At 40.4% G+C, this 12,871-nt stretch overlaps 1 protein-coding gene across 2 annotated transcripts; it reads right to left on the reverse strand.

The window, feature by feature from the left end:
- Positions 1 to 1,104: 1,104 nt before the first annotated feature.
- Positions 1,105 to 12,735, reverse strand: chchd7 (coiled-coil-helix-coiled-coil-helix domain containing 7). Of its 2 annotated transcripts, none has more exons than XM_030397625.1 (4): positions 12,641 to 12,735; positions 6,316 to 6,375; positions 6,099 to 6,197; positions 1,105 to 1,670 (listed from the first exon to the last, which is right to left on the reverse strand). In XM_030397625.1, exons 1-4 carry the CDS (start codon positions 12,707 to 12,709, stop codon positions 1,566 to 1,568), a joined length of 333 nt encoding a protein of 110 aa, XP_030253485.1. In that variant the 5' UTR covers positions 12,710 to 12,735; the 3' UTR covers positions 1,105 to 1,565. The 2 variants fall into 2 exon arrangements, with proteins under 2 accessions (XP_030253485.1, XP_030253486.1); XM_030397626.1 differs by having other exon boundaries at positions 12,380 to 12,689.
- Positions 12,736 to 12,871: the final 136 nt, after the last annotated feature.

A 12,871-nucleotide genomic window follows, 5' to 3' on the forward strand; every position in this document is an offset into this window, starting at 1 on the left:
GAGTCAGGATCAGTGTAAACTACATTCATAACACCTCTGTGGGATAATGAGCTGACAGAGTACAACACATGTAACTTGTGTCAATTCGCCTGTTAGTCTGTAGCAGCGTTGACACGGAGACTTCTCATCAGATTCATGTTCTCTGTCAGACTGACGCATTCATTTCATCACATCATCAAGGTGGCGCCGCTTTACAAGTCGAACAGGACTAATGGACATTAAGCCAAAAAAATGCAATCTTCTAAGTTCTAATGAGTGAACGCAGGTGAGTTGTGACAAGAAGTTACCTGTGACGGTGAGTGTAGCTGTGACGTGTAGCGGACCGAGCGTGCCGCCAGCGACGTGACGAGGGGACACGTGTGGACAGGACAGGACAGCCGCTGGGGACGTTTCCTGCTCAGTATCGGACTGCTGACGTTGTTGTAATGACGTCATGATCTTGGCGTGAGTGACAGGAAGGCGTGGTCCAATTGGCAACAACAATTAACTATCAACTCGGCAATTGTGTTCATTATGCAATAAAGTGTGTAATGACAGAAGTAACGAGGATATAGTGATACCATTCGTGTGTGTGTTATGCAGAAGACTTCGAAAGGAATATGATACAAAAACAAACTTGAATGGCACTCGAAAGAGTGCATACCTCCGCTGATGCCAGACTTGATGAAGTCTGCTTTAATTTAATAAAGCCTAATCCAATATCAAACCCTGTATCACTTACAGCCCACCGGAGGTAGGATCTGCATCTAACTGGACTCACTCATAGATATCTGCCACCTAAATACACCAGACCGTTTTAAATTAACATCCATGGCAACAGCACCCCATCTCATGATGTTACAGATGTTACATGATGTTAGAGAAATATCCATGTATCTGCACCTCTCCGTGGGAGAAAACATTCCGGATCCGTCCATTTATCCCATTCCACACAAAAACGAATGGGCGCTTTTCTGGGCCAACACTTATCCTCCACCACATTTTGGTGGAAATTCATTCAGTACTTTTGGGTTATTCATTCTGTGACAAACCAACCAATCCTCCCAAAAAAACACATCCTTGGCAGAGGAAAAGCAAACATTAGGGAAACAATGACAGATACAATTCCCATTCACATTTTTTTTAATAAGTACAGACAAATGAAAGAAATGTCCATTGCTAAGGCTGCACACTGAAATCCACAGATATTCAACATGTAGTTATCATCGACACATTCTTTCACACATGAACTCATGGGTTCAAGCATGTGTCTAATTTTTAAGGAACTTGAATATTCCTGATGAAATCTACACAGTTGTAAATTGGTTTTGTAATAATTTAACAATTCAAAACATGCACAGGCCCTTTCCCTTCAAACAAAAACCACTGTATTGAGGTATATTTTTTATTTGATATCTTCTTATTCTTGGATGGTCACCTCCACACAACCTGAGTTAAAAGACAGGTCTGGCCTTGGATCACAGTACCACCCATCCTAGGTGGGGTAGTGGCATCATGGGAAAGTGTTGGCCTGTAGTAAGTGAGTGTGTGGGTCTGCTGGTCTTCAGTGTCCACTCAGTTGACTCTTAGTATGGTTTGCCTCCGAGAGCAGTGAGCCGCTCCTGCCTCTCTGCAGCAGTTGGCATGTCAGGTTTCACGCCTTCTCTTCTCCTCTCCAGCATGATGTTGTGCTGCAAAGAAACCAGAGATACATCTCTATTCACACTGGAAGCAGATGCAGCTGGGCTTGTTTGTATTACCAATTTACTGATCAAGGTCAATTTGCATTTTGTGGTAAAAGGTAGGGAAGGCAATTCTGGAGAAAGATGGATGATTGTTCAGTCTCATTCCCTGCTTTGAGTGAGAATATTCAACAGGCTGAATACCAACCAAAATGATCTGTCTTTGACAATCTTGATAAAACTCAACAATCGATTACGTTTTCCCTACCTTTAACTGTCTATGTCCGTTGCTCTGGGTTAGGGTTAGGGTTAGGGGTCAATACTTGGAAAATAATGACATCAATATGACATCATCAGGTTCATCCAAGCCCAAGTTTGGAGAATACACATTTAGCTTACAAACTGGAGGAGTGTAGTCTGAACAGCACAGACATTATCAGACATCTGCATTTTTATAGCGCTTTTACAGTCTAATGACAGCTCAAAGCGCTGTACAACACATGCCACATTCACCCATTCACACACACATTCATACACTGATGACGGAGGCTGCCATGCAAGGCGCCAACTGCTCATCAGGAGCAATTTGGGGTTCAGTATCTTGCTCAAGGACACTTCGACATGCAACTAGTGGGAGCAGGGATTCGAACTGGTAACCTTCCGATCACTAGACGACCCGCTCTACCCCTCTCTACCTGCTCTACCCACTCTACCCCTCTCTACCCACTGAGCCACAGCCGCCACAGGTAATGAAGGTTTTAAGAAAATATGCCACTGGTTGTATTAAGGGAAGTGCATGTAGACATACTATAAACTAAAGCCCCTTTCAGGCATATATTGTCCTGTTCAGACATAGTATTAAGATGCAACCTGAGTGATCCAATCTCAAGTGGACAGCTCCAATTACAGATGTGAATGCAACCAAGATGTATTGAGGACACTTTTACAATCCGATCACTCAGATCACATTCGGAGGTGGTCTGGGCTGCACTTGAACAGTCTTTTAGCAGTGTGTCCACATATGTCCTGGGCCACATTGAAGGACCACCTACTCAACTGACATCCTCTGTGGCATGAAGAAGAAGAAGAAGAAGCCACAACAACAGGCAGAATGGATTACACACTGTCTGATTTCCATGTGGTTCACTGTAACATGAATTACATTTGTGGGTTTTCTCAACAGGCCAATGTACCAGCAGATGTTTGTGAACACACTGGCTGAGTCAACTAACCAACCATTAGAGTAGAAACCAATAATATCTCCAGATGGTTTTTTTTTCCTTGTAAAAAGTGTGAGTTTGTGGCAGCATGGCGGTACCCTGCCAACATATAACAGCACTGTTTACACTGATTTCACCATTTACATTCAATTTATGAAAGAAGACAACATTTTATTAACAGTAAACATGTTGCCCCATAAAAAAGAAAAAAGGAACATCTGAGATTTTGATTTTGCAAAACACTGTCTCTGACAAATTCCTTATTATTTGAGCCTTCTTTTAAATTTGCCAGATGTTATACAGTAAGTTATTTTCTTTCTTTGCGTAAAAACATTGTCTCGAGGGGTTTACAGCCAAAAACTGTAAGACATTGTATGTAAAACAAAAATGGGGAACGGAATGCAGCGTAAGTATGATGAAAGAAGAATGGGAAAAATGGTGAGCGACCAGTGTTGGGGAGTAACGAATTACATGTAACGACGTTACGTAATTTAATTACAAAATGTACGTAATTGTAATCCGTTACATTACTGGGAGAAAATATGTAATTAAATTACAGTTGCTTTTGGAAATTTCAATGATTACAACTTAAGTTACATTTGAAAAATCACAGCAAAAGCTCGGATTTATCAAATAGTTTTTCGCCCCCCTGGATTCATGTTTGTTTTTAGTTATTTTCATATCAACATCCTCCTTCCAAAACTGACGCTTGTGATTGGCTCTCTCTGGTCATGTGCCATTCGACTCAACCGACAAACCGTACGGCGGCAGTCAGACTCAGCAGCAACAGTGTCGGCGGCGCACAAGATGTTCCTGGGCTGGAAATACAAAAACACTTCATACAGACAGAAGCCAGGCTTCCCTGTATTACAAAGGTGGCTCTCTTTTAACCCGGCTAGATCACCATGGTAACTTATGCTTAGCTCATAACCTGGTCCCGGCCAGGTTCTGTTCAGAGTTTAATAATAAAATCGGCTATAAAAGCGCCGCTGTTTCACTATTCAACTCATTTACAGCTGGCGTGACCTTTACTTTGAAAGTCCAGTGGAGCTGGATCAGAACAGAGCATTTGTACGGAGGGAGAGATCGCGCTGATCCGCTGCTGTTTACTTTCTCTCTGAGGTCTCCGCCTACAGATGTTCAGCTGATGGGATACGCTGCTCAGCTGTTGATCCGACTCGCCTCAGGAGGTCATTTATTAGGCTATAGCCTATTTACTTTTATATACAGTCAGTCACCACTGAAAGAAGTTGTGCGCTCGCAGCAGGACAGATACTTTAACTTAATGTGGCCATGAATGAATTAATTGTTTCGCCTGTTATGTGTTGCCCAAACGCAAATCTTGAGTAGTCTACTCTGTTTTCTCACATTTAAAAAGGTCTTTGTACAGAGACAACATGAGATTTACTTGTAGCTACAGCACCTAAAAAACCCACTGTAACCTGTTTTCATACGCACACCAGCCTCGCTTTCAATAAAACACACAATGGCATTTTATAATTGCGATCAGTGAAATATATGAAAACAATATTTAACACAGTTTAAAACAACAGTTGTTGTTCCTCTAAAGCTTCATATGTAAAAGCAGCTCAATGTAGAGCTGTCAGAAATTAAAATCAGCCTCCTCTTGTCATATTTGCAGCAACACTGTTGCTTCAGGCTGTGATCAGGCTTTTTTGTATCGCTCATACTCTCTCCATTAAAATAACCTGCTCCTCTTGGCTTAAATCAGCCCGTTGTCGCTCTATTTAGTGAGGAAGTGAGCCTCCTTCGCAGCACAGGCCTAAGGTCAGACTCATAATATATGGTTAAACCTTTGAACTGAAAGGTTTATCACACTATAGGTCTTAAAATGTGAAAATGGTTAGCAGTTGAGAGATTTCATTCAAAATTAAGAAAAGTAATCATAATGTAATCAAATGTAATTAGTTACATTACTTTGAGAAAGTAATTGAAATAGTTACACTACTATTACATTTTCAACAGGGTAACTTGTAATTGTAACCAACTACATTTCCAAAGTAATCTTCCCAACACTGTGAGCGACATAATGAAAAACTTCCAAGCTCAACTTAATAAAGGTTTGCTAGTGAACCACATTAGGTTCTATACTGCTCCACTTCAAAAGAGTCATCATACAAAATTCTTCAGCTGCTGAAGACAGTGTTGGTTCCCTGACGCAAATCTATTATCATGTATTCTGGCCCTGCCCAATATTTATTCCTTTCTGGCAGGAGGTTCATTATATTTGCAAAATGTTTCCAGGTAGACATTTCAGTCAAACTAGAGAGCATGTATTTGGGAGCCCTGCCATTAGAAAATGTTATCTCTTATGTTTAGCCTCTCATGTTTATTTCAGATATGTTTATTCAGTGCAGCTGGTAGGAAGGCCATAACTAGAAAAATAGATATGAGGGCACAACATATCAGTTTGGTTCAATTTCCTATTAAGGTAGGTTTACCATTTCAATTGAATTTCCTATTTTTTTATGTACTTAATTGGTCCGTATTTGCTTCTGTATGATCTGCTTAACCTCAGTTGTATTACCTTCTGTTACAACCGTACCTTACTGAAGGCATTTACAGATAGGGATATCAAGCCCTATGAAATGATAACAATGACCTTGATGTGATGTAATAAAAAAAGAATTAAAAAAATAGAAGTGATTTTTGCCAATTAGATCCAAACAATTTCAAAGTTTTCAAAGTGTCTTTTACATCCTTTGCATCAGAACACAAAACAACAATGTCAAATCAAGAGTAACGGAAAAGAAACTGAGAAGATTGTTTCTCTTCTTCATTTCTCATGCTTCTGCAATGGAAGGCCACCTCACCAGGATACATTGTTACTGTCACCTATGTTGTTACCACAGCAACCCATGCAGATAGGCTGATGATGTCTGATCTAATCACTCTTAAATAACAGTGCTGACAGCCAGGCTTCTGATTAGCCTGCAGTCTGAGCAAAGCCACGGTGCTGCTTCTTGATGACCACAGTGTGCAGGCACACTGACTAACCAGTAGATGTCACTACTGCAGCATCATGGACAAGAAGCCAAAAGCTTGGCTACAGGGAAGCAAAGCCTGGCTGTCTGTGATGATGAGCAGGCCTTCCATGCATCTAACTGTAGTTTCCCTATGTCTTAAATGCTTATATATTTTTTTAAGGCTAGTTTTTCTTTTTGTTGATTCTCTGATTCTGGAAACATACACTCACCCAGTATTTCCTGCAGTTCTTATATCTCTGGAAATATGCTGAACACATGCTTTTATCGTAGTTGTAGGCGTCCAAACACTTCTGGGAGGCATCACTTTCCTGAAAAGAGAAAAAGTTCCAAAACCAGGAAAGGATTAGAAACTTAAAGACACTGTCACGTCCCAGCAGCAGGCCGATGTTTGACACAGTGTAAGATGTAATGGGTCGGTAAGCTTACTTCAATGCATGGGTTAATGTCCTGATTCCGAACTTTTCTTGTGTTTTTATCCATTTGCATCTGTGTGCACATGAACAACATAAACAGGTTCAGTGTCCTCTGTTTTATATCACAGTAAACACACGGGGGCCAGATGCACAGATTCATTTAAATCACAAGGATTTGAAAAACAGAACAATGTTTGAGTCCTTTGAGTGCCATTTTGGAAAATGGAAAGTTGATGATGAATTGAGCAGTCTCTCAGCCTGGGGAATTAAGCTGCTCCATAGTCTGGTGGCATCAAACCAGCAGGACCTGCTTTGACTGATGAATTGGTCAAGAACTTGAATGCCACAAGAGCAAAACCTCCACCAAGGCCCAACAGTCCCCTTTAATTCCATCTAAATGTTAAACCACCCATAACAGCTTAACTATAATTCAAGCCCACTAGATCTATGATACACATCAAATTGTACTCACTCATAAATACCAACCACCTGACTTTTTTTATGTAAATATTATGACTGGTGTTTCCCTGTGCAAGCAAAGCCTGCATGTCTCTCAAAAGCAACAGAGTTCATGTGTCCAAGAACCCTTACACCGGCTAAATTATGAAATATAAAGATTATAGAAAATGAGAGCTGTGTTTTACTTTTATTTCAAAAAGCAGAAAGGTTGTAGCAGGGTGTGTTTGAAATCATTTGACAGTTTATTTCCTGCAATGTGAATATATGTATATATATATTTTTAAACCTGTGTTTATTCAGAGAGCACTGAGAGCAATGCTCTTTTCTCGGCATGTCCTGATCACATTCACACAGTTACACATTGACACATGGAAGCTTCTAAGTACTACCACAGTCTGATCTGCTGGCCACCGAGCAGCTCCAGTGGAGCAGTCAGGGTTTAGGGTCTTACTGAAGGACACCTCACTGGTGGTAATGAGGGAGGGGAAAGCACTGTCTTTCACTTTCCACTCCCAGACTTGTCCTGCGGGTCCAGGGGGACCTTCCACTCCTGTTGCTCTAACCTTTAAGCCACCACCTCCCACACATGCACACATTGAGATGATGATGCTGAAACAACCCTCAGCCCTTATGTCTGATTTTGACTTGCTGTTAAAGAGACATGAAGCCTATTGGATCTTCAAAGACTTTACAGACTTCTGTCTCTGAGGGGTTTGAATGAATGTGATGTTAGGATACAGGCTATTCTGTAATTTCTTGATGTGATAAGATAGTCTGTGTCTGGAAAGAAAAGACTATTTTCTGCATTGTATGTTTTCCATATAAGATATGGTCTTTTTGCCCTGCCTTTTGTTAGCTACTGTACAGCCTATATTTGAAGCTATATATGTATATATATATATATATATATATATATATATATATATCAGGGTTCTCCCCAGAAATTCTTAGTATAGCGGCGCACCGTCAGTCCGGGGGGGGGGGGGGGGGGGGGGGGGGGGTGCGCGACCGCTCGTCAATGTCAGTCCGGGGGGGGGGAGACACGGACGTACGGACAGCCGGTCATCAACTCCGTCAGCCGGGGGACGGACGGACGCTCATCGCCGTCAGCCGGGAGCTCCTAGCCGTCAACCGGGGGACGGCGGACGGACGGACGCTCGACACTGTCACGCGCGGAGTATAGCGGCGCTGACCGAGCGGTAGAGCGGCGCAGCGCCGCTGTTCCACCGTCTGGGGAGAACCCTGTGTATATATATATATATATATATATATATATATATATATATATATATATATATATATATATATATATATATATATATATATATATATATATATATATATATATATATATATATATATATATAGATAGATAGATAGATAGATAGATAGATAGATAGATAGATGTATTTTGCCCAATCCTAATTTTGTTTGGGAACCCGCTCTGAAAGACCTACTGTTAAGCTTCCAAAAATGTTGTATTACTATATTTATCTTGTTAGCTTTGTTAGGACCATGTACATTTTGAATGACATATGTTTGTTTTTTTTGTCAGTAGACTGTCAGGTGGAGCAAACAGGCCGTCTGCCGCTGTCTGCATCACCTAACAAGCCCAGAGGCACTGCAGCTGCGACAGCCAGTCATCGGTGTGTTAACCAGCAGGAAAACTATGGCTCACAATCTGCTGCATCAGCGCCTCCGCCAGCTGTTTGTTTTTACACACTGACCATGAGGAAAACACAACATCAACCCATTAACACCAGACAACCACTGAACATACAATTAAGAATTAATTACATGCCAGTGACACCGACAGAATTTGGCCCTGGTTGTCTGCTGGACAACAAGAGGGTGGGAGATCGGTGGGACCCACGGCCGGGTACCTGTTCTCGGCTATCCTCCCGTGTCACACCCCCCTGGGTGTGCTGGTAGTCCCGCTGTACAACCAGAGGGAGGGAGGCACTGCTAGTGGCTGCAGTTTTGTTTAACAATTATACATAGTCCAAACAATCATTGCCAAAAGCAATTCACGGCTACTTTATGCACATGCTTTGTAGGGGTGGTGAAAAAAATCTATTAATGAGTAATGATTAAAAAAAAAAAGCTTTTTTTTTTTTTTTTTTTTTTTTTTTTAAATAGTAATACAAACTGGAGTCCTCCTCTTACTGGCTTCCACTACATGGTCCACAGTCTGGAGCCAAGATATGTTATTCCATCCCGGAGCTTTTTCACACTTAAATTGATTCCAAATCTTTACAAGGAGACAAAGCTTTCCGTGCAGGTGTCCCTCAACTCTGCTCACAGGGTAGCAATAACCTGCGATGCCTGGACATCCAGAGCTACAGTCTCATATGTGACCATTACAGCTCATTATGTCAGCAGTTAATGGAAGCTAATGTCCTACGTACTTCAGACGAGAGCTATGGATGATAGCCACACAAGCGCAAATATGTGTGAGTTTCTCAAAGCAATGGCAGACGAGTGGGGAACAGAGAAACACGCCCTGGTTCTCGTCACCAACAATGCTTCTAACATGAGTCCGGCTGCTGAGCTTGGCAGCTTTCTTTTAACAGTGAAACACTACCTTTAAAACAAATTAAAAAATAATAATTTGGATATTACAGTTACACTATACAATATTGAAGGTGCTGTGAGGTGTTACTCAAAAGATAAGTAATATAATTCAGCAGCTGACTGATGTTAAATGGAAGATCAATAATCGTTAATCATTGATAATCGAATCGATAATCGTTAATCATTGAAAATCGAATCAATAATCGAAAATCGATTTATAATCAAATCGAGACTTCAATAATCGGAATCAAATCGAATCGGGAAATTGGGCCGATTAACCACCCCTAATGCTTTGTTCATAACTGGCTATTTTTATTTTACTATAGATGGAAAGCAGAAGTACCTAAAGGTACATTCATCTTTCAGGTCAGGTCATCTTTTTCGATATTTTTTAAAATATTATGACAAATATCATATTGTATACTTTTTATCCCTGAGATACTGTACCATGAGTTTGTGGTATCGTTACATCCCTAGTTTTTCCATCTGATTCAGATTCATAGTATTTTGAGTGACGTCAGTCTATAGTGTGACCCGATTGGTCCCATGGGTCAAACAACCTATTTAAGATGGTTTCTCCTTTTGTTTTTCTTTTAAAATAACCTGATGAAGGTCCTTTTGCTCAAATTTTGTTATTCAGTTTATTTTCTGATTGCAGGTGAAGTGGAGGGTTGTGTGGAAGTTGTTTGTACTAAAGTCTTAAAAAGCCCAAATTTTAAAATACAAAAGTGAATGGAGTTTGTATTTTAACACTTTCTGATGGAAATGAGAAATAATGTACATGTATACTGATTCAATGTAAGCTGATTAACGCTGATTTGTTTGTTTACTTCTATAAACTTGTTCGTAACTTGATTAATAAAGAAACAAATGGCAAATCCTTATCTCAAGTTCTAAGGGCCACACCAGAAGGTCTGGCAGAATAGAGGAGATAAATAGACATTTTCAATTCAATTAGTCCCTGATGACTTTTTTCCACTGACTGCAAGAAGTCAATTCTGACCACTGACTGATGCTGAATTTTTGAGGACCTACCTAACTTGATATTTGAGATTAAGACCAATCTGGTAGCTACTTGTAGGCTTTATTAGACTTTTTTTTAAACAGAAACGTATGATGTGAACAAATATCTTTGATAAGGAACCCTCGAACTGTATCAATAAAACAACAAAAACAGCATCTTTTTAAAGAGTAAATAGTATCAGGTAATATTGTATATGCCACTGACAATTTCTTTTGTATGTATTCATGAATCTTAAATTTAACAGTGCTCTTTTGTGACCTCAAACATACGTTCTCTTTGGTATACAGCACTGCATTTTCCATGTTATTCGTCAGCCAACATACTGATGTAACAGCGATAACATACACACATGGACAGAATTGTTGATACCCAGCAGGATAGAAACCCACAATGGTCACTGAAATAACTAACAAAAGTAATAATATGTACTGAAAATTAACTGATGAAAAACAGTGGTTCAACAGAATCATTTAAAAAAACTAAAACTAATGAAACTGGCTCGGACAGAAATGAAGGTACCCTTAACTTAATATTTTGTTGCACAACCTTTAGAGGCAATCACTGTAATAAAGCAATTTCTGTAACTCTTAATGAGACTTCTGCACCTGTCGACAGGTATTTTGTCCCACTCCTCGTTAGCAAACTGCTCCAGCTGTCTCAGGTTTGAAGGGTGCCTTCACCAGACTGCATGTTTGAGCTCCTTCCACAGGTGTTCAATAGGATTTAGATCAGGGTTCATAGATGGCCACTTCAGAATAGTCCAATGTTTTGCTCTTAGCCATTCTTGGGTGTTTTTAGCTGTGTGTTTTGGGTCATTATCCTGTTGGAGGACCCATGACCTGCGACTTGGACCAAGCTTTCTGACACTGGGCAGCACATTTCACTCCAAAATGCCTCAATAGTCTTGAGATTCATTGTACCCTGTCCAGATTCAAAACACCCTGTGCAAGACGCAGCAAAGCAGCCCCAGAACATAACCGAGCTTTGTGGCTTGTCAATATGCATTTTGGCAAATTCAACAGTGAAGTCTTCCTTGGTTGTCTTCCATGAAGTCCACTTTGGTTCAAACAACGACGGATGGTGCGATCTGATACTGATGAGCATTGACCTTAGAGTTCACCTCTAATCTCTCTGGAAGTTGTTCTGGGCTCTTTGGTTACCATTCTTATTATCCGTCTCTTCAATTTGTCATCAATTTTCCTCTTGCAACTGTAGTCACAGGAACATCTAGCTGCTTGAAGGTGGTCTTATAGCCTTTACCTTTAATATGCTTGTCTATACTTTTCTTCCTAATCTTCTGAGACAACTCTCTCCTTAGCTTTCCGTGGTCCATGTTCAGTGTGGTACACACCATGATACCAAACAGAACAGTGACTACTTTTCACGTTTTAAGTAGGCAGACTGACTGATTACAAGTTTGAAGACACCTGTGATGCTAATTACAGGACACAACTTAGTCAAATATTAACTATTTTTTTTCAATATTATATAGGGGTACCATCATTTTTGTCCAGGCATACACACACACACACACACACACACACACACATTATATCAGATGCATAGTGCCAACTAAATGGAACAGGTTAGAAATTACACCCAACAATCTCAGTCAATTTGAACAAGTGAAAGCTTCGTTTTAGGTTTACACTTTATGCTTCGAACATTATTTTGTTGTCATTGACATTTTATTTCTATCAAAATGATTACAGTTTGGAGTGTAAGATGTTTGCCGAATTGTAAACTGCCTCGCTCTCTTTTGTAGACGCTATCTTTGTCGTATAGCCGTGTTGTGTGCATTTTACAATCAACATGTCTTACTTAATAGCAAGATTTGTGAACGGAGTTTGGCGCAGCTAGGTTTCTTTGCTACACCGTAGCCAACGTGACCTCCACTGATGTTATCAAACGGTGAACGCGGAAACTTAGTAGCGGTGTATCATTTAACATAGCTTTAGATAGTTCAAACTGCTTAAGTTAGGGATGTATGGAGGTAACGTTACACAACGTTAAAACCTACCTTTAACCAACTTGTTTCCAGCGCTAGGTTAGTGACTTGTGGACACCAGTGAAGGTTATCCAGATTTTCAAAATTAAAATAAAAAGACCAAAATAACTCGCGATGCCTATTCACGCATTCTTTAGCAATTCATAATTGGCAGTGACATATGTATCCCTTGGAAGGCTAGCAGTCTCTTGCTCCAAAAAGCTAGTGAGCAGCTGTACACTACATGTGGCTAGCGGATGAAGCTACACAAGCCATAGGGTAGATACAACTTACAGTCATGCTCAAGACAGCCCCTGTGTCGTTGCTGCAACAGCGCACCAGGAAAATCACCCGCACCGTCATCGACAACTGACAGCAACATCCTCCAATAACAACCCCTGAAAAGTACCGACGTAGACTGACAATCATATGGACCAATAGGATTTATTGGCTGACATGTTGGTCTTCCTATCCTTGTAAATTGTACTTAACCAAGTTTTAACGATTGACAGTATATCTAGCAAG

This window comes from Sparus aurata, chromosome 19, assembly GCF_900880675.1.
Source record: "Sparus aurata chromosome 19, fSpaAur1.1, whole genome shotgun sequence".
Lineage (NCBI taxonomy): Eukaryota > Metazoa > Chordata > Actinopteri > Spariformes > Sparidae > Sparus > Sparus aurata.